We start from the raw sequence: 23214 nt of genomic DNA on the forward strand, positions 1-23214 counted from the left end.
AGTCATTTGGAAGCATTTAAGGTTCCATTAACATCTTAGAGTGGAGTATCAAAGCTGGTCTCTCACCTGGATGGGAGAGGTGTGTCCACCCTCAAATTGCAGAAGGAAAGGATAGTTCCATGTGATGGGCAAATTTCCAATTGTTCGATCTCTAATCCCAGCCCAAACACCCAATCAAGAATATGGTCAGCTATACGAGTTGGGCCTCTAAACTTCTGAGATAATCTGATGGCAGCCATAGTAGCCATGAAATCCCAGGATAAAATATAACTTTTGTGTTTTATCTAATTCCAGCTATTCCATCCAGCTGCTTTCATATATAAAGTTAACGTGACTCACATCAGATGGATCATTCATTACATTCCTGTTCTGTCAGTCAGGTTTGTCCCACAACTAAAGAGTTGGCACAAGAATGAAAAAACTCCATACAATAGGCACTCAGCCACACAACAGCTGCAACCGGAGGCATTTGGGTATTCAAATGCAGAAGTACTGTGGTTGGCAGCATGTTTCAATTCTCTTGGGGAGGAGTGTTAGGCATTTTAAACTACCACCCTCTCATGCAAGGCAGCTGTTTGACATGCAGAACAGACTGTAGCAGCAGGACCTTTTGATACAGTTAGAGGCTTGTTATTTTTCAAAGTCACCTTCACCAGTGGTAAATCAGCATTCACAGTATCAATGCAAAGAACAGCATAGAGTAAGAAAACATGACAAATTATTTTACTTTATATGATCTCTTTAGACTAAACAGTTCTTTGGACTTAAATCATGGGTGAGATTCTGAGCTGTGCTTCTAACAGGAGCTGGGCATGTTAAGTTAACTTTAAGCCATCTGTGCACCCTCCTAGTCCTGGGCTGTCGAGAGACTAATTTAGACAGTCCAGAGGGCCCTTCTGAATTACGGCAGCCTCCCTGGGCCAATCTATGGACCACAGTGTTTCCCAGAGTCTTCACAGTGATTTATGCTGCAGCCTGGCTCAGGCACACCCCCTACACCAGGACTTGCAAGAGGATCTTGGGAGTCAGCCTCCACAGTGCCTGCACCAAGGGAATCTACCCCCCGCTGCCACTGGGATTTTTATGGCTCGCTTATACCACTCCAGCCGTTTTACCTGACTTACAGGGGCTGGAGCAAGGTGTGAGGATATCACTACAGGATTCAAGGCATCAAAAACATCAGTACATTAATTCTTTTGTCATCTGAGAAGGCCCAAAACATGGGCTTTCACATACATATAATCAACCATTAAATAAAAATGACAGAGTAATAATCAGTCATATTTAAAGACATCTAAGGTAGACTGACGATACTGTTGATTTTGCTATTCACAGCAAATCCAGGCCCTAGAACTATTCCTTTTTACCGATGCCAAATACTTTTTTTTAAATATCTGGCCCCAAAAGCCAAATGTTTGTCTGGAAAAATCATGAAATGTAGAAAAACTAATACATTTGGGGTTCATTTTATTTGATTTGCTTTGAGATTTTGATTCTTTTCTGAAACCATGAGGACTAGAACTTACTTTTTTTTAAAAAAAAGAGTAAAATGGAGATTCTCATATTATCTCATGATTCCAGGAACTGGGGCTTTATAAGAAAAAACACAAAATATTGTGAGACTCATGATAAAATTGTCTGAATGGCAACAGTGGGGTTTAAATTACCCCATGTGCTACTGCAAACGAGAGTTAATCAAAATGTTCTCATATACATTCAGTGGGGATTTCATTACCTATTTCTTTATGACTTATACTTACAGCATTACAAATGGATGAGGAACAGAAACATAAAACCAAGTTCCTGCCCAATTAGCAAACAATAATTTAGCCTGCATTAAAAAATATATATATAAAAAAAGGAGTGTGGTGGTGGGAGTGGGGGGTAGAACATGCCTCTTTCAAAATTTCTCCTACTATTTCTTTCCCTTCCCCCAAAGATGCATCCTCCTACGTCTAACTAAATGAGCAGTTCTGCATGGCTCACATCCTTGCACCATCTATGCTGAGAGAGTTGTTTGCACACATCCTCTCACCATTCAAAACTGGATCAAATGATTGTATAAAGCTGAGATTAGTCATTTTGCTAGCAAGATACTTATTGTCATTTTGATTTGATGTTACTCATAAAATAACTCATTCTTTTCCTCAAAGAAAGGCATCTTGTACAGAGGTGGTCATCAGGGGAAAAAGGAATGGTGTGTGTAATGTGCTTTCCTCATCCAGACCACTCTTCATCTTGTCATTCTGTGTTTAGAAAAGTAAAAACCTGACATGATCTGATCTGGAAGAAGACAATCTACTGAATTTAGTTTTATTTTCTTATTGTATTTTTTCAGCTCTTCCCCTCCCCTTCTCCCACTCTCTCATGTATGATTTGCAATCATTTTACATATATTTTAAATTTGGGTGAAGCTGCTAGTAGTAAAAACAAAAGCTGATATAAGCTCAATCAAAACACCTTAATCCTGCCATTCCAGTTCTGGGTTTTTCTTCGATCAAGAGTACCTATCAATCTGAATGGTGCCAGACAGTACAGTGATATTATGTATGTGAACAAGCCCACACTTGCAGCTAGGGTGAGACCACCACATTTTACTTGAAAACTTTAACTAGGTCATATTAAAACTTGGCCATTGAGGATAAACTTTAAACACACTACAGTGTTTAGAACCTTTAAAAGGAGTATTTATCTAATCTTGTACAAGCTGCTTTTACTACACCAGAGCTGTGAAAAGCATTCTAGAAACGTAATGCCAAACTGCATGGTACTAACAACCAATCGTTATAAGGACTGGTTCAAGACCTATTTTGCAACAGCTCCCTTAAAGACAGTGCAAAATCTATGAAATACAAGTGAATGAAATTCAGTATATGTTTACAATCATTACAGTTTTAATCATGTTCATAAAAGGTCAGACATGAACAAGTAGTCATTTTCAAGCATGTTTCCAATAATTGTGTGTGCAAATCAGGTCTGAAAATTCAAATTAATCTGACTGTTTTGCCATTTGAAAATCAGACCTTTGGGGCAAATCCTCATGCCAGCACCTGGCCTAACAGCTCGGCAAAGCAGAGGTCAGGTGGTGATGTGGCTGTGGAACCTACTTCAAGTTTATTGGCTGAAGCAGCTCTCTATGCTCCTTACACATCACTACCACCACATGAAGGATAAACAGAGGATCCGCACAGTCGCAAATCCTCTGGGTATGCTCTCCCACAACCTACCTCCCGTTGCGCTGCTACCCCCCCCCCTCAATCTTCTGAGTACTGTCATGCCAGGACCCACTGCAGTGCAGGGCTTGGTGCTGGGCACTGGATATGCATTCCCCTTCGCAGTTGAACTGTGTTGGATTACACTGCCAGGAGTCACTGTGCAATGGTCAAGGATGAAGTAAGATTTGTCCCTTTGTGTCTAATGAAATAATGCACTATAAAAGGCTTTAAGAACTGATGGGGGGGAGCAGGGAGGAAAAAGCAATACATTGTTCAAAGTTTCATTTGGATAAAGGAGCTCTGACCAAATTTCTAACCTGGCCTCATAATGCAAACCACGTAAATGCTACAACACATCGGCATTCAGTCAGCTGCAGGCTAAGCATTTGCTGCATGGTTGTGGAATATTAGAAACACTTGTTTATTTAACAAATAGCAACAGACTAGTTGCGTCTGAAAGTTTTATTTGTGACAAAGGACCTCACTCTGAAAGGTGTCCAGGGCTCTTAATTCCCATCGATTTCAATGGGAGTTGAGGGTACACAGCAACTGGAAGGACTGGCCCTTTAGTCCACCCTGTATTTAACTCCCACCAATCAAAATACCTCCTACCTTGTAGCATGCATGAGGAAAACACTGGTAGAGATGAAAGAAATAGAAACAAAATGACATCTAGGTTTGGGTTTGTTTGCTTCCTTAGTGACACACTGAGGTTACAGCAGAAATGCCATATACACATAGAGATAAATGCATTTTTTTTTTAAAGCAAGATGCATGACCAAGAGCATCAAAATGAATGATTTGGTTTTGTGAAGTGTGAACAGCTGTAGGTTCTAGGCTTATGTATGTGGCATTTCCTGATGACAATCCTTCCTCTTTCCATTCTAGACCGCAGCAGTATGGTGAAATAGCCAAGCACAGCTGCAAACATAGTTGATTAATGTGTTCATGCCCACTTCCCTGTTCTACTTACCCTTCTTCTCCAACAAACGTGACATAGAGTTTATTTCTCTGCAGGTCTTTTCTTGAGTAACCCATAATCTGATTGAAGGCATCTTCCAGCAAGTGGTCTCTCCTGATGATTAATCTGCACAGCAAGATAATTTTAAACACAGTAATTCACAAAGGTGAACTGCAGATGAAAACACATAGTTACACTGGATGGTAACTGTGCAGGATAATGGATACAAACAATATTTAATCTCCTCTTTATACAACCATTTGATCCAGATTTAGCAGATAATATCTGTTAACCTATGTGATTTTTGGATATACTTTAGAATTCAATACAATGTCTCCCACATAAAGAAATAGTATTTTACATTTTTCAAGTCCAGTTCTCATTTACACAAAGTCTGCTTTGCACCATTCTGGCTGCATGAAGGGGTTTTGAAGTGGGCATTTAAATCCACTCTAAAGGCTGTTTACCGAGCCAGGGCTGTGTAAAGTGGCCTTAAGGTAAATGAGAATCTGGCTCTTCAACTAAAGCAATATAGTGCCAGGCAAAAGGTAAAATTTGGTGAAAGGGGCTGGATTGACAGCCCTGGAGTTTAATATCCTGTATTTATGCACAGAACAGGTACAGCTGGACAGCAAGCAATGCCAACTGGAGTGGCAAACGGTCCTCAGAGCAGAATTTGGTACTAAATGAAAAAAAAAAAAAAAAAAACGCAATGCCCTAGTTACTGGAAAATTTGTAGAAGAAAAAAATCAAGGGTCTGGAATAATGGCCAAAGTAATCCTACACAGAACTGAACATTTATGTCCATGGCCAAAATATGTTTATGAAGCATTGGATTCCCTTAGGGAGAAGAGGGGGGAGAACAGGAGGAAATATAACCATGTTAAATTGTGTTACTAATTATTCCTGCCTGTCATATCAAAATGGCTATAGTAGTATATTATCTATAAAGTTCAAACACCTTAGAAACAACATTTAATTAAAAAGTTGCCTATTTGTATCAAAGTAAACTATTGTTTTGTTTCTCTTGCTTAAAACCTCATGGTATGATGGTAAATCCTACCAGAAATATACCTGTAGTTCACAAACCCAGAAAAACAAGATAACAGGAGCATGTATATATCATAGACCTTATAGCTAGCAATGGCTACCCTCTTGCACCAGCTATTTGCCAAACTGGTCACTGCAGTGCTTTTTTACAGCTTATTTTTTATTTTTTAATCCATTACATTATAGGTAAGCATTTCCATTCAAATCCTTTTTCAGCTGTTGATAATTTTAAGAAATGTTCATCAGAAATTATCAGAGTCTGGACTCTGCCCAAAGGTGAATATGTTTGGAAAATTTACATAAGAACATAAGAAGGGCCACACTGGGTCAGACCAAAGGTCCATCTAGCCCAGTGTCCTGTCTACCGACAGTGGCCAATGCCAGGTGCTCAGAGGGAATGAATAGAACAGATAATCATCAAGTGATCCATTCCCTGCTGCTCATTCCCAGCTTCTGGCAAACAGAGGCTAGGGACGCTATCCCTGCCCATCCTGCCTAATAGCCATTGATGGACCTATCCTCCATGAATTTATCTAGTTCTTTTTTTGAGCAAAAATGGTTAAGTGGCAAAGAAAAATAGACCTTGCCCTTTCTAAACACAGTGAATTTTTAAAAAAAATAGCTCTAGTGCCACAGTGGTTGGAGCTAGAAAACTAGAATCAGGCAGCAGGCAGATGGTTCTTTGGGAGAAAATTTATCTTTTCCACTAAAAGTAGGTTTTATTTGGCTAACTTATGGGAGTTTGAGGATCACAGTTGGTGCATGGCACAGAATTTTTTGTAAAATCAGGCAAGTATCATGTGATGATTATCTCTTAACATAATAGTTCTATCACACGGTGGCTGGACCCAGTACATGATGAAGGTCCAATCTCACGCCAAAGCAGGTGCTCAATTAAGAGGGCAGGGCAGCAGCTGAGGGCTATAAAGGATTAGGGAAAGACCCAGTGAGGGGAAATCCCAGTGAGTTAGAGTAAACTGGTTCAGTCAGGACAGGAAGATGAGAGCTACCAGAGACCCAGGAACTAGAGGAGTCCCAGAAGGAAGCAGAGGGCTGTTCCCAGGAGAAGGCTGAGAGGGACTTGCTGGCTGGTGTCCCCAAGGGAGAGGGTTGAAGACAGGAGGAGCAGCAGCAGCAGCAGGAATTGCCTACTTTCTCTCCGTCGGACAGCCAGAACCAATGGCCGGAGAGGACTGAAGGCAGGGGAGCTGGGGAGGAGCTTACCTACTGACATTCCCAGGGCTGGAGAGCTGGACCCAGTGGAGCTGTGAGAGGGCCAGCGGGAGTGAGGGAAGCTCCCCTGGCAAGGATGTTCACAGGAGAGAGGCTGTGGGGGTGCCCGCTGGGAAAGGCAGGGTTGCACTCAAGTTGGAAGGGCAGGGGTGGCTGTCCTGGTACAAGGACAGGAAAGGGCTGAGAGCCCTGACACCATCAAAGGCGCCAGTGTGTGGTATGGGGGAAATTGAGGGATGAAATGTTTTGAATTTTAATAACTGCTTGCACTGGGGTGAGAAATGGACTCCATGTCTGGAACTTTTGTTATGGATTATTTGGTTTTACATTGTTGTAATAAACCAGCCCCAAGAAGGGACAGTATTGAGACAAGAAATCTCTTGAAAGCTGAAGTTATTGGGTCAGCTGAGAGGGGAAACTGAGGCAGACATCCCTGTCATACTGTGGCCTGCTGCAAGAAGCTGCTCCCGGAAGGGGCTGCCCAATGACAAGTATGTAAGCATGTGATTAATTGTTCTATACTAATGAAAATTCACAAGGAGGCAGAGTTAGGGTGGCATGAAGCCTTCATTTTGGCATTCCCACATATGGAGTGCTTAACGTTACCAAAAACTGTGTTCAAGTTTCAAATTCTTTGGAATTTAATCATATTTAATTATGCAAATTCTGTATCTACACAAAGATGAATGATATGGCAGTATATTTATTTTTGTGGCTGGGCAAGACAAAAGAAAACAGTTATTTCAACTTGCCCCACCATGACTGCTGTAATGAAAGTGGCCCAACTGCTCCCTGTTTCTTTGAGTGCTGCTCTTTAAAGGACTTTCTGCCACTGCAGTAGCATTAATGTGCATATGAAGACACTACAGCAGGAGGTAACATGGGGAAGAGATGCTTCAAATGTGCTCTCCATTGGGAGTGAGATGGCTTTGAGTGTCTTATAACACACTTCACATTTAATTCAATAAGTGCAAGAATCCATCATGTTACCAATGGGATTCCCAGAGGAAAGAGGTTCTTACATCTGCAAGGAAAGAAGTTCTGCCTGTAAGATAAACCTTATTTGATAAGATGCTTCTACATACTTTAATTTCCCTGGCCCTTGTCCATATCCTTTAGTCTCCAGCTTCCTGTAGAAGTTCCTCAGTTTGGCTTCAAAATCTCTTTTATAAGGAGCTGGAGCTCTGGCATTAGCACGCTGAGTACCTGCAGCAAACAACAAGCAGAAAATGAACTGCAGCTATGCAAAGCATCACATTCCAGCTCTGACTGAAAAGAGGGTTCTTTGCTGACCGAAAGCATAGACACGGTTGGTTTCTTTTAAAATCCTAGTTTATAAGCTGATAAGAGATCCGTGTCTCCACTCCTACTGTAGGGTTAGATGTTTTTGATTGCTCTTTGTTTGTCCAATGGCTTCACAATTTTAGAATAAGTCCTAAAATGTTGAAGCCATCCAAAGCACCCATCCCCCCCCCCCCCCCACACACCCCAAAAACCCCAACCCCCACAAAACCAAACAAAGAAACTGGAAAAGACCCAACTTTTGTTTGGCATATGTACATTTTATGAATACCTGTGTTTAACTACTAAAATGATGCATGCTCTTTCGCTGTCAAGAAGAAAAACAGGTTCCAATGAGCTAAATTAGTATGTCTTATGCGTGTAATACACCTTCTTTCAATGCATGGAGTTTCTCACCTTACTGAGGAGAGGATACTGTGGAAAAGTTTACTCAGAGAAGTACAACAAAGGAGAAAAATATCAGGAGAGAGGAAAGACTGAAGACTTTTCTCTTCATTCAAATGTCTGGGTCAAATGAATTGCTCTAAGTTTCTTTCAAACATGACTCAAAAAGGTGAACTCATTTTTTGAGATATAAGTTTAAGGAACAGTTCTTTAAAGAGAAGCAGATATCCGTATGCCCCCCAAAAAACTGCACATCCACCTACAGTTGTATGCACAGTTATTGCAAATTGGGTAAATAAACCATTGATACTAATGTGACAGGGAGTGTGTGTGTGGTGGGGCGGGGGGGAATTTATCCCACCTCCCTCCCAATTGAGCTGTGTAGCCAGTGGTACCTTCTTGTGTTTAGTCCAGTCTAGTTTTAAACATCTCAGTCAATGAACTTCCTCTACTTCCCTCGAGAGACTATTCCACAGCCCAAAAGTTTTCACTGCAAGAAGGTGCCCTCAGATCAGCCTACATTTTGCCTTTTTCATTTCATTCTCATATCCCTACTTACTTATAACTTTAAATAATTCCTCTCCCTCTTTGGCATCTAGATCATTGAAATATATATTGTTCAAAATATACCAGGAAGGTTGATGTTTCCTACACCTACGAATATGGCTAGGCTCCTAACTACTCATTTGTGAGTAATCTGATGTGTACATGCAATTGGCTTTAAAGCTATTTATAAGTAAAATATCAGCCAGTTCAGTATATCACTTTTCTTTTCTCTCCCTGTATAAGGCTAACCCAGCAGAGGGGGTTTCATTACTGTGGAGGCAATGTGTCTAGCTTTCAGCAAGGGACAGGGGGAAGAGGAGGAGCAGGGAGTTTGCTCAGATTCTAAATGGGAGGGGGCTGTGCTCACAGACTCCGGACAAGTAGGCTGGGATGAGGAAGCAGCTTGCTTAGCCATCAGCTAGATGGGTGGAGTGGATGAGGTAGCGTCCTCATCCTCTGGGCCGGAACTGTTGGAAGAAGCTGTATACTCAGTCTCTGGGCAGATGTGGGAGAGGTAGAGGAAATTGTTTCTAATATCGGTCATCAACTAATGCCATTCATGGGTCCCTTAAAAAATCCCAAGTGTTTCCCTGTCACCAGAAGGATGGTGGTAAGACTAGTGCATGTGAGAGGAATTCAAGCCCTTAAGGAGAGTTTATCAGAAAGCTGTGTTTTTGTAGTCCTTCCCTCAGCCACTCAACTTATCAGAACTAATAATCCATGCCCCATCCTCAGAAGCCGGGCAGAACATGTGTGTGTCCTGAAAGTCAAAAGACTGGACTCTGAGGGAGAATATGGCAGGAGATCTTCGGAGTTCCCGGAGACATGTGCAGAACATCTCTGGAAAACTAAACCAAATACATCAGTTGAACCTCCTGTAGCTGTTCATATTTTAATGAGTATTCCAGGTGCTTCCTACTGGACATTTCTGCTGAATACTCTAAAATATGTAGACATTTAAATATATACAGTCCATTAACTGATGTCTTCACCATCATTTGTTTATTTGGAGGTTATTTTGATGTGGGTGGAGGGAGGTACAATTATGAGTTCACCAAAGAATGTGACAAACCCATACTTTCATTTGCATTGTGGTAACAGCCCCCAAAGGAAACTTTTGCTAACAGATACATCATGGTAAATAAAACTGGTAACGTATTGCTTCATGGTTCAAAAATTACCAAGAAATTATTCTGTCAGCACATGACAAACTCTCACTGCAAATCAGCTGCAATTGCCAAGAAATTCCTGGGCAATTATAGCAATTACTTCCACCTTGTGAACCAAACGTGTTAGGGGAGGGGAAGGGCTACAAAAAATACAAATGATATGGGTAATCATGCTGAAGTCTCAAACAGATTATAGTCTCCAAAAGAGATAGAGACAGAGTAATTTCATGACTATTTGTGTCCTTTAATGGAAGAGCACAGTAGCTGAAGAGATCTGTAACTGAGGTTACTGATCAAAACACTGACTTGATCCCCATTATAATTGTATCCTCTGCATTCAGAAATCTTCTTTTAATTTGACACCATCACATTTAGGATACATGGATATTAATCAAGTCCTAGAAAGTTAAACATCACATTCACAGCAAAGCCAGCAAGTTCAGCCTGATTAGTGTCACTGCAAGAAATTCAAAAGGAATTAAAAAAGATCACCCCTTTGCTGTACAACGCAGGCAGTCTGGCAATACAGAACAGACAGAGCCCCTGTAGAAATGACGACCTGTTTCAAAGATTTCTCCTTAAAAATTCATAGGGCTTCATCCACAAAAACAAATGACTGACAGGCCCATTAAATGTGTTTTCTATTTATCTTTTTGTGTTTGTTAGAACAGAGATTGCAACTATAAGAAAGATTAATCTAAGATCTTCACATTTCAATATTTAGGTCTCAATTCAGGAAAGCAATTAAGCATGTATTTAATGCTTTTCTGGATAGGGGCAATAATTGTGTGTTTCACCTTAAACAGGTGCTTTATATACTTTACTGAATCAGGGCCTTCACCAGGGCGTTTTGGTGGACCCACTTCAGAAATGAGAACTGAGAGGATAGAGTCCCTTCTGATCATAATTTGCAGCAGTAATAAGGTGCATGTATACAGATGTTCATTTTTTCTTTCTTCTTAACAAACAACAAGAAATAGTTTCTACACGAACAGTAGTTGCCACAAATGTAAGCAATAACAGCAACACTAGCTGTGGATGGACATTTCACTGCTGTTCAGAACAGAGTAGTTATCAAAACAGTCATGAAAAACTCAGCGCAAACTGCTGCCTTGCCCTTCACAGATGCATGGCATGGAGTAGAGTGAGAAAGAGGGACGTAGGAGCAGCCACTATATCGCTAGTGCCCTTTTGCCAAAGCGGAGTTCTGTGCAGATAAACTCTGATTATAGATTCTCAGGATACAGCCAAAGCTTTGGATAAACAGAATGCACATTTAATATTAAATACAAATAACAGGTGGATAATTGGAATGTAACTGTACTGACGTAGATACAAATGTAGCCTGTCGTGCTCCACAGCACTAAGGTGGGAGTGACAAGTTAAAATGGGGGCATGACCAGACTTAAGTGTGCCTGCTAGTTACCAGCAGCAGCCGGCATTTTTGAGAGCATGCACCGCTCCTCTCTTCGGGAGGCAAAGGAGCAGGATACTCTCTTCTCCTCATAGCACTCTTGAGGTGTTCTATCCTTGCGTATTCTGAGGAAGCCAACTGCCTCAAAGCACCTTCGCTCGGACACTACAGCTCCGTACCCCTTGCTCCCCAAAGCATGTCAAAGATTTCCAGTTTGACCACATCCTTTTTTTTTGGGGGGGGGGGGGGGGGGCAAAAAGCAGATTTTGTACATCCAGCTCTATCAGGACAGATTAGGACAATTAACAGGTCTGTTGGAAAGTTAGGGGGCCTTATCCATCACAAACTATTTAGGAATCCTCTTAGAAGAAGATTTTATTAAAACAACAAAATCTGATGAGAAGGACCCCCTCAAGAGAAGCTAACTTATTTTACACGGATTATGCCCCTCCTACCAACCCAGTTCATGGATTGTGTGGATAATCCAGCGCTTAAATTTGTGCCAGGGCTTGCCAGGGTTCAGCCCCAGCACCTCTGGGCTGGGCAGTTCGTAGCCCCGGCACCTCTGGCTCGCCACATCAGTTATGAAAGTAAAAAAAAAAAAAAAAAAAAACTGCTTGAGCCCCGGCATCTCTGTCATTACAAATTAAACACTGGGGAGTGGTAGCATTTGTTCTACAGCAACAAAATCCATATTAAGAGTGAAATGAATCACATTTCATGATGACCACCTGGAACCTTCAGATAGTGCAGCATGCAACAGCCTGCTGGGTTAGCAAAACGTCTTGCAGGGAGAACTTTATGACCGTGCTCTGTGACCTGGACTGGCTTCCACATAAGTTCAAGGTATTGGTTTGAGCTACAAAAGGCAAATGCTTCAGACCCTTGCTGTTTTAGAGATCACCTTTCTCCCAGCAGAATGCACCATTGAGATAGGCTGAAGAGCTCAGGCTGACAGCGCCCTGCTAGAAGGGCAATGGTAGCAGGATGTTTTCAGTGAAGAGTCCACCTTGGGTCCCACAGAACCCAGTCTTTTGACTTTCAGGACACACACATGCTACCCCAGGCTTGTGAGAATGGGGTATGCATTATTAGTTCTGTTGGGCTGAGTGCAAGACTACAAAAACACAACATTCTGATAACCTTTCTTATGGGCTTGAATTTTCCAGGTGTGGTCTTGTCTCAGCCCACATTTTTCCTCTTACTTATCTATCACTATTCCTTTCCAATAAAATAATACCAGCTATATCTGAAAACATCAAACTGCTGTATGTGGTCCTCAGAGGAGAAAATAGGCTTTGCTACATTTTAAATAATTTAGTCTGAATTAACTAAAATTATTAATCACTATTTAAACATGCACAGATATTGTCACTAAGTTCTAAAGTGTGCGTTTGCAGACAGATTTATTTAGCGTGTGCACAGTCGTCTAGCCAAGCGATGGCATCTTCAGTGGCATGATGCAGTTCTTGTAGGCCACCGCTGAACCTAGTCGGGCAGGCATTCATCGACAGTGTGCATCATCGTCTGTGCCGCAGCTGCACAAAGGGCTGTCCCGGAGGCCCCAGCGATACTGGCTCGCTGCACAGAGACCTTGCCCGGTCTGGAACCTGTTCAACAGGGACCACTGGCGAAGGGGCAGGTCAAAACCAGGCTGGCAAATTGTGGGGTCGGCGATGAGGGACTGGTTGGGGATTATAACTGATATCCATTCCTCTCACCAGAGTGTTTACGCCCTAATATCCGGACGTGGCAGATGAGACCATAATGGGCAACGTGATGGCAAATGTGCAGCTGTTGGTGTAAAAAGATCATTGTACAGCAGCAGGCTTGAGCTGCACTAGACACACTCTTAAAACACCTGGTAAGTGACAGCAGTCTGACTTTGTGTAACTGTTGTCGCTCCCCCTTATTCCTCAGCCCTCTAGGCTTTGGTGCCCCCGTGTGAACCCTTTCAAGTCAGTTAGAAACAAGTTTTACCAGTCAGAAACAAAGCACACGCTCTGGAGTTTGAGCACATATTTTTCTTATTGTCAAATCTCATTGTGAGCCCAAGGCAAGTTTCCAGTTTGAGAGGTTCATGCCCCATCACGCTGGTTTTCTAGAATCAGATATGGGATTAGGCCTTAGTTCTGCTGCAACCACAGAGCTCTGATCTCAAGGAAACTGGGATGTAATTATGTGAAGCAAAATGTAAATTAATAATGACAGCAGCATTACAAAAATACTATAATGAGATTATTATAGTATTGTGATTAAACTAATACTTTGGGGGGATTACAGCAGTTACTAGGCCACTGTGTCCTGTGTACAGTAAGAGTAAAATGTTCAGAGGTGCTAAAATTACTTAGGTGCCTAAGTCCCATTTTCAAAGGTGATTCAGGCACTTTGTTTTTTTAAAAGGTTATCCTTGTTAATAGCAGGCCTATGGTTTGAAGCTGCCATACAACTGTTTTATTTCAATTTGTTTGCAAAGAAAATTCCCAAACCCATTGAAAAATTTTGTACAGCAGTATTAAGTAAACTTCCCAGGCCTTGCAAGAAAATAAGAAGCAGACCCATCTGAATAGTGTACTATTATTTCCCCTTTAAGAACAAGAATACCACCAATGAATTTTTTTTCCCAATTTTCCTTTTCAAAAATATGTTTCAAACAATGTTTTTAAAGTAAATCTTAGTGCTCATGAAAGATGCTATACTGACATCTCTACAGGCTGTTCTATAGATTTTGTACTGCATGGGCAGTGGCAGTGTAAGCTACAGCACACTCTCCAAGACCCTGAACTGGAAAGATCATCTCTCAGGGCGACAGGGTATTTTAGTTTCCTCATTTGTGTTGTGAAGTCAATGGGACTACTCACATGCTTAAAGCTAAGCCTGGGCTTAAGTGCTTTGCTGGGTCAGGACTTCAATCCTTAACTACTCTTGTGAAAATGCTTACAAGAGTGCCAATTACCACCACTTTCAGTGGTGGGTTTTGTGATGAGGAACCCTACCAGAGCTGGACTGAGAACACCAACTTATTTCAAAAGGCCACCAAGACACTATAGCCTGTAAGAATCCATCAAATAAACCTCTGCAATCAGATCAGCAGTGCTACGACTTCCAATAAATACAAGTCATTTAGATATTATTTACAGATTAAAGAGCAAAAATCATGGAAAATAAACCCCATAAACATAGCTATATGTTCCTACTGCATATGAAAATGAGACTACACTCTTCGGAATTGGAGAGTAAATAATGATGATGCATTTACATTATTTGTATACTTTTGTCATGCAACTTCAACCTCTGTTGGACTACAGTGGATTCTCATGATCTCCCTGTCTAGGACCTCTGGAAAGACTTTCATGTCTTACAAAAAGGGCTCTTCTGAGAAACATCATGCAGAACTAAATCTGTCAATGTAATGAAGTAATTACAGAAAAAGTCATCCGACTGCCAAAGAAATCCTTTACTGCTTTTGTTCAGAGGGTAAAATCCTGGTCTTGGTGAAGTCAATGACAAAACTCTTATTCCCTGGTCTTATTTGGTCCACACTAAGTATCTGGAATTGCTCCCTAAAGATCCCACTGTAAAATTCAACAAAATTTACCTGGAGAGTTCTGAGGTGAGGATACTGGAGAACCTCTTGGGGACTGGCAATAACTGGGATGAAGTAAGGCATGTGGCGGCACGTATGACATTATTTCTTCTTCGAACAAACTGGTAAAAAGGAGCAAACAGGAGAAGACAGAAGATGTTTATCTGAGCCAAGGATATGTTCTACTTTCTAGTAATATCTGTGGCCTTCAAAGCCAGTCTGGTTTTTAGAAACTCACTCACCTATCTCCCATGCACATGCTCAGAATGCAAAAAAGCAGGGGTTTGTTGCCCTTCTTTCAATGTTATCTCTGTATAACAAGGACTGGCATCTTGCAAGTGACTGGGAAGTCACAGTTCCTAGTGTTATGTGTGACATCGCAATGTGATGACGTATTTGTTTTCAAAACTAAGGTCCAGGTATTTAATGAACCCTTTAAAAGTTGCATTGTTTTATACTTTTGCTTATACATTTTCCCTGCCAACACACCATTAACATTCATGGCACTTTCCTGTACAAAGATGTGTAATACTATACATAAGAACAGAGACAAATACTCTGAACTTCTGGTGTAATCAATCATGTGTGAATTGGCTTAGTGAATTGAACAATATACACATTAGTCTATTAGGAATTAATGCTTTGTTTATTCTTACTTAACACGTCAGGCACAGAGAAAAATGGATCATATACAGTTTTCACCAGGTTAGGCTTCAGTATGCCTCACCTATTTTTCTGTGATTTTAAAATGTTTTCTAGGAAGTACAGTATAACTTTCACAGCCTGAAACATTGAAATAATCTATAATTTAGATACCATTTAATAGTTCATAGTAGGACTGTAAAACAATTAAAAATAATCACAATTAATTGTGAGATTAAAAATAGTTGTGATTAATTAGACTTTTAATTGCATTGTTAAACAATAACAGAATACCAATTTAAATTCAGTATGGAAGCATGTCCTCTAGAATAGTGGTCAAAGTATGAAGGGGCATATGAAAGTTTAGAATATCTGGCAAGTAAATACCTTACAACGCCCGCTACAACAATGCCACATGAACGCCTGTTCTCACTTTCAGGTGACATTGTAAATAAGAAGGTGGCAGCATTATCTCCTGCAAATGTAAACAAACTTGTCTGTCCTAGTGATTGGCTGAACAAGAAGTAGGACTGAGTGGACTGGAAGGCTCTAAAGTTTTACATTGTTTTGTTTTTGAGTGAAGTTATGTAAAATAATAATTCTACATTTGTAAGTTGCACTTTCACGATAAAGAGACTGCACTACAGTACTTGTCTGAGGTGAACTGAAAAATACTATTTCTTTTGTTCATCATTTTTATAGTGCAAATATTTGTAATAAAAAATAATATAAAGTGAGCACTGTACACTTTGTATTCTGTTTTGTAACTGAAATCAATATATTGGAAAATGTAAAAAAAAAAATCCAAAAATATTTATAATAAATTTAAACTGGTATTCTATTATTGTTTAAACAGTGTGGTTAAAATTGCAGTTAATTACGACTATTTCTTTAAATAGCATTAATCGCTTAAGTTAACTGCAATTAATTGATAACCCTAATTCACAGACAATGTATGGAATGTTTGCATATCTCTAAATCTCATTGATTTTTTCCAATTTGGTAAGAACATAACATCCAAAGCAGACACATTTATAATATTTGTACATACTAAATATATATATAAAATAAAATATGAAATAGCATAGCTGCTGGATGTTACTACAACGCATACACATTGAATCAACTAGTTAAATGACAATCTTTATTTTCAAGCGTTAGACTGTTCAATACATCATTCTCTTGTGATTTTCTCATTTCTGAGTGATATAGTAATTTAACTGGTTAAAATGAAACAGATTTCATATCAAATATGTTCATTACAGATACCAGCAATAGTTCTTTGAGAGTGGTTGGGGAGTTTTTTTGGAATGGATATTTACTGATAATATTTTTGCACTCCTAAAAAATCATCTGCAGTTTATAATATGTTTTTTCACAGAGAAAAGTTGACCTATGCTCTTCAAGTGTGGATAAAATCTGAAAAAACTGGTTCAATGGGGGAATAAATTAAGAACCTGATTTGTGTTTAGATTATCAAGATAAAACTAGAACTGCATAGGATATAGCCTACTGGTATGTTTACAAGCTCAAAGTGCAAATTATCTCCTTCTAGGAACCCCATCTCTGAAACAGAATATTGTGTTACATCAGTTATTCTCAGGCTATTTTAACTAAGGCACCTTCTTTCCCTATATAGAAAAGAGTTTATATTCAGCTGAAATTTGTGTAATGTTCTCCAGCAGTAAGAAAATTCTTCAGCAGTAAAAAATTTTGAATGCAGTAAAGACAAGGATGCATAGAGAAACATCACAATCTTGCTCCTGCTAGAACATTTTATAATTATTTTTTCTGTTTAACTCTAAAATAAGAAATCAGGCACAGACACTAAATTACTGTTTTAAACTACCCCATCTCTGCTGTTACATCAATATTTACTATCACCCTATAGCTAACTTACTGAATAATTCAACACAGCTTAGTGAGCTCTGAGGTACAGCACTGAGGCTCTTGGGAACCAACGGAAACACAGAAATCATATATTCAATAATGCATTTCCTGAGTACAATGATTATTATTAGAACTGAAAAGGCTAATCACAGATCAAATCTCTTAATAGTTAAACTAAGAGAAAATCATTGTAAACATATGATTTTAAGAAGTGTGTTAAGTAAATAAAATCTGAAAAAATAAAATATTTGGTTTTGTACATTTTTGTGGTGGTGCTCTTTGTCTTTTTGAATTTTTTAAATTATGTGTTTTCCACAAAAGAGAGATATCAATATAGTATCAAACTATTGTATTTCCATTATAAGAATTACTTGAAGTCTTCGGTATTAGCAGAATTTACAGATTAACAGACAAATACATTCAAGCAGCAATGACAAAATGATTTACATCATGTCTATTTAAAACAGAAATAGAACTGAACCTCGGTTTCTCTCTGTAAAACCTGTGACCTCTTCATGTATTATGTACCAATAAAAAATCCTAGAGTTTTGTTGTCTTCTATTCTTTTTATTTTTTCTTTAAATAGCATCAGCACAGTTTCAGACTCAAACAGCTTTTAATTAATTCACAGATTTTAAGGTCAAAAAGGACCATTATGTTCATGCAATGTCACCCCCAAATAACAATTATATTAATGCTGACACTTCATAATTTAGACTATTTTTAACATTACATTTAAAACTTTTTTCTAAAGACATATTAGATTTTCCCTGAAAAACAGTTTTTTCTCTATCACACTTACATCCTGAATGAGCATACGTGTCGGACATAAGAAAGACGCTACTCTCAGTGCCTGTCTTTCTGGGTATGCAGTGTTGTAGCCATATTGGTCCTAGGATTAGAGAGAGAAGATGTGTGAGGTAATACCTCTTATCAGACCAACTTTTGTTGGTGAGAGAGACAAGCTTTCAAGTTTACACAGGTCTGAAGACCTAAAGAAGAGCTCTTTGTAAGCTTGAAATTTTGTCTCTCTCACCAACAGACGTTAGTCCAATAAAAGATATTACCTCTCCTACCTTGTCTCTCTTTTCTGAGCTAATGCTGAAGTGGGAGACACTAAAGGGACAATTCCCCACTCCTAAAAAGTGAAATCATCCCATCAACAAAGTGAGCAAAAGCTGTCAGCATAGTTGAAAGACAGACAGTGTAGTGTTCAGCTCAAATAACAGAATCATATCAAGTGCTAACTTCCAAAAACTTGGTACTTGCAAATCACAGAGCTAAACAGAAAATACACTTGAAGGAGCACAGAGCAGGGACTTTCAAACTGTACTGATCTATATAAATCTCTGTCCTTCTAATGACGACTATAACTGAACAATTTAGGGCAATCAGGACAAGCCCATTTATTCTTTTCCTTGCAAGAGATTCATATAGTAGCGTGGACTGTAATTGGGTTTAAATTCTACTTGCAGGATTGTACTCTTTTACCCCCTCCTTCCTGCAGGGATAATCACTTTTCTGCACTGCTATGGAAAATGTGATCTCCCTGCTAATAACCGACATCTGGAATCTCAGCACTGGGAAAATCAAGAGTCTGAATCCTCTGCTGCAGCTCCCCCAGATGCAATTCTGAGAACTGAAGGGGAGACATGTAGGTCACCTAGTCAGTACACATAATACACAGAAAGGCACTTCACCAGCTGTTCACAGCATATTCCTAACCGCCCATTATGAAGCCCTGCTACCTACCTTAGTAACATGACAAGGTCTGCATCACTGGATAGACGCACTAGTCCAGGTGTTCCCTCTGTCCGGATAAACTGGATCTTCTCCCTGTTTAAGCAAAGGAAGAGTTCCAAAACATCTTTTGCAAATAAGGCACCAATGTACACCAGGGCAACAAGAAAAAATGCTGGATATATCAAGTAGACCTCTGGGTTATGCCTCTGTATTTCAGACACCATTTTTTTTCCTGCCACACCATGTCCATGTGAGCAATACAATCTTACAACCAAAAAAAGAAAAGCCAACCTAATTTGTTCAGAATAATGATTCTCCTGTTGCCCTCATCTGTAAAATGCTCGGTCTGCTTCAGGTAACACAGCCATCCAACCAATAAAAATCAATCCCTCAAGTTAGTATCAGTTGTGGCCCTGAATTCAAAGCAGCAGACAGAGCCCTGTGGGAGGACATTGCTATTCTGAAAGTGAACTGCTTAAAGTAGTACTCTCCGACTCCTTTCCTCTCCCCTTCCCCTTTTAGTACAAATTCAAGCTGTATGTTACAGCTCATTCGTGCTTTTTAAAGTAGGTTTTATGTACAACACTGCACTTACAAATCTTCCAGAAAGGCCTTCTGATGTGTGAATGCATACATCAATCCCTTTCTCCCAGCCCTCCCCCTGGCCCCCATCCCCGCATACTTCCCTCCACCCCCGCACACTTCCCTCCTCCACCTCCCAATTCAAGTCAGTCACTATTCTGTGTTCTATGCATGCCACTGATTTTTAGGCTGTACGCAGATTAAAATCCCCAGATGCATGTCTTTGAATAAAACAATTATTGGGGGGTGGGTGAGTGAAGTGTATGTGTTACTTAACTGCAACAGAGTCAGGAGAACAAGACCTTGAACCAGCTTCAGAAGTTACACCTCTCTATACCAGTGAAATCTGTTGCACTCTGGGGTAAGAGTTCACCACTGGCCTCTCCTGAAGACTGGGTGATTGCGTTTGCACCAAGCTATTAATGGGATGTGCTGATTCTGCACATCCCCAGCAACCTTAGATACATGGCCACTTTTGGGGCTGTGGTGGCCTCCCATGGGCCCCTGGTGGGAGAGAAGCTATAGATCAAAGGAACTGGGGAGCATCAATAGGAGGAAACAAGGCCAGAGATTTCAGCAGGGAGATGGAGGGATCATCAACGTAAAAGCTGAAATTGTTCAGAATCAGGCATGAGGCCCATCAAAGAGAACAACTGAGGCAGGATGGAAGATGACAACAGCTTGAACAGTAGTAGAAGGTTGGCTAGATGGACCTCAGAAGAAGAGAAGCTGTTGGAAGGAGAAGAGGAAAGGTGATTCTATGACTCTGCCAGAGGATGGCCACAGAAAGTCACAAGGAGACAGCCAGATTTAAGTGAAGGCAAAGAATATAGAGGGAGGCAGACAGGGGGCTAAAAATGGCAGAGAGAGAGAGAGAGAAAACGAACACAGCTTTTGAGAAGGAGGGGAAAAGAACAAAAGGATGGGAACAAAGTTAGGTGCATTAAATACGGAATGCAAGGAAAGAAGACGGGATTGAGGATGGGAGAACAAGAATAAGGGGCCTAGGAACCTGTATAACATCTGAAGGTGAAAAGGAGCAAGGCAGAGGAGAAAGAAGAGTAAACATACTTGGGAGCATAAGATTTATGAGGGCAGGGAGGAAAGGTAGGAGGAACGACAGGGGAGGTGGTAGGAAAGAGTATGAAGTAGTGTTCACATGACCAGAAATGGTGAGGAAGAGAAGCAAAAGTTGATAAAGGGATATGGTGAGGCAATCAGAGAGGAAGATGAGAGCACTGGAGATGCAGAGAAGAGGAAACAAGATGAAGCTATAGCAGTAGCAGCACTAGAAGTCAGGTCAGAAATAAAAAAGGATGAAATCCTGGCCTTCCTGGGAATAGGAACTTTGCCACTGACTTCAATGGGGCTGGAATTTCCAAGTGAGCGAGCAAGCAATGTGCATGTTTAAAAACCAAAACAATTGCTGTACCTTCAGAAAGCAACAAAAAATCCCTCCAGGAACTATCACTTCCTCAGAAAAACAACAGTAAAAACTTTCCAGCAGTAAACCAGCACATTTCAGACACAAACCAATTAAAGCCACAGACAAGAGAAGAAATTCAAACCACAAGAGCTGTTGCCTCCTACTACCGACACACACGGGTTGGCCCAAAACTCCTCATCAAAAGCACCAGCTAAAGCAAAGACACCAGGGAAAATACATAAAATGCAGTTCAAGCCCTGCACGTCTACTAGGGAAACACCAGAGAAAGCCCAGTAATGTCCTGCCACCCCCATAAGAGTCAGAGAGAGAGAGAGAGTCCAGCCAATCCAGAAAAGAGCTGCTGTACAACTGGAAGTAATTTATAACCCCTAGCTATGGAGAAGTGAATGTCAATAACAACATGCTCAGTTATTTACATACTGTCCAACTGTGTGCACATGTATTAAAACAAAGGTAATCCAAGATCTGATTTATTTTTAAACTTCCATAAGAATTAAACTCAACATGCCCCTTTGATAATAGAACAAACAAATACAACACAGTCCCAGGAGTGCATGCTGGCCATGCACACACCATTAATCATCACCCCCCATAGGCCTTAATTCAGCAAGGTAATTAGGCATGTGCCTAACTTTAAGTGACTTCAATAGCTCTACTCAGTGTCACATGTTTCAAATTAGGCACATGCTCAAGTATTTTGCTGAATCAGGGCCTTAAAGAGCTAACTAGGAAAACAGGTAGCGGCACCTTCATAAAAAATACGCAGTGATGTGATGGAAGTGTCAGTCCTATAAAAACGGTGTGAGATACAGTTTTAAGAATGTGGGAGTAGGGGCTAGGGGGAGAAGGAAGGCAGCTAATTCTTAACCAAGCATCATAACTTCAAGGAGCAAGAGAGCAAAGATCTAGCCATGCAGTGTATCCTCTCAAACCAACTACACTGAGCAAAGAATCATGGTCCTCTATTCAATAAAATCCTCCATCCCTCTGCTAAGGCACATAAGAGACGCATTTCTTCATTCTAGTTACTATAGGGATATCAGCAGGGACAAACTGTACCTAGTGAGTAATGAATTCTATCTACTGGCATACACTAACACCTTTCTTACCCTTGGTCTGTAATTTTAAGCTGTAAACTAACTGATCCTGACAAGGTCCCAGCTGCTAGCTTGCTCTGATGCTATGATCCAGGATCCAAGATACTATAAGAAGCATAATCTGATAGTGTCAATAATCCTTTGAACATCTTCTGATTTGCAAAGTGAGTAAAACAGGGCAGAAATTAAGGGGAAAATAGACATTGGGGCTGTTGCTATTGGAGTAACTGAAGCCAAGAACCTCAGGGGAAAACCAGAAGTTGGTTTTATTTTATTACCTGATGGATTGGCTTGTTCATGTGTTTAACACAATTCAAATGAGACCAGCCTTCTGCATAATAATATGGGTACAAACAGAAAACACTGACAGGCTGAGATCTGCGGGGTTTTAATTTTCCTCCTCCCTCAATTTTCTGGAAAGTGTGAATTTTGTTGGCACTTGATTTCAGGGTTGTCAGCCAGTACTTATTCAGAGGATAAATCAGTCATCTGTCTATTTGTTAGGACACGAAGCTCAGGGAAACTGCAAACCAGGATAGATGGCTGAGTTTTGAGAACTTGCAGGGCATGCAGGAAGCAGGGTCACTAAGAGCATGTCTACATTACAAGCAGAGGTTTGACTGCTGCATGTGCAGACATACCTGAGCTAGCTTTGATCTAGCTAGCTCCAACAACAACAGTGAAGCTGTGGCAGCATGGACAGCAGCACGGGCCAGCCACTCAAGTGTACAGTGTGTGCTGCTGCGGCTTCACTGCCAACTACTTCAGCTACACGTGCTGCAGTCACACCTCTAATTGCTGTGCACTCATACCCTATGTATCACTGCACAGAAAAGGAGGCAGATAAGTAGTGGGAGCCGTTGTGCCAGCACATACTGATCAGGCTGTTAGAACACGCGAGACTCTGACTCTGGGAAGTGAGAGCACTGCATTGGCAGCCAGAGCGTACGATG

At 40.5% G+C, this 23214-nt stretch overlaps 1 protein-coding gene across 5 annotated transcripts in view; it reads right to left on the bottom strand.

Moving 5' to 3' along the window:
- The window catches only part of HECW2 (HECT, C2 and WW domain containing E3 ubiquitin protein ligase 2), a 245333-nt gene that overhangs the window by 21750 nt on the left and 200369 nt on the right, over window positions 1–23214 (bottom strand). For all 5 annotated transcript variants that reach the window (XM_034785543.1, XM_034785544.1, XM_034785546.1 and 2 more), the window contains 4 exons: window positions 19145–19228; window positions 14873–14982; window positions 7545–7665; window positions 4189–4302 (listed from right to left, as the gene is read on the bottom strand). In XM_034785543.1, the coding sequence (XP_034641434.1) occupies window positions 4189–4302; window positions 7545–7665; window positions 14873–14982; window positions 19145–19228 (429 nt within the window). The remainder of the gene's footprint in view (window positions 1–4188; window positions 4303–7544; window positions 7666–14872; window positions 14983–19144; window positions 19229–23214) is intronic.

Source organism: Trachemys scripta, chromosome 11, assembly GCF_013100865.1.
Source record: "Trachemys scripta elegans isolate TJP31775 chromosome 11, CAS_Tse_1.0, whole genome shotgun sequence".
NCBI lineage: Eukaryota > Metazoa > Chordata > Testudines > Emydidae > Trachemys > Trachemys scripta.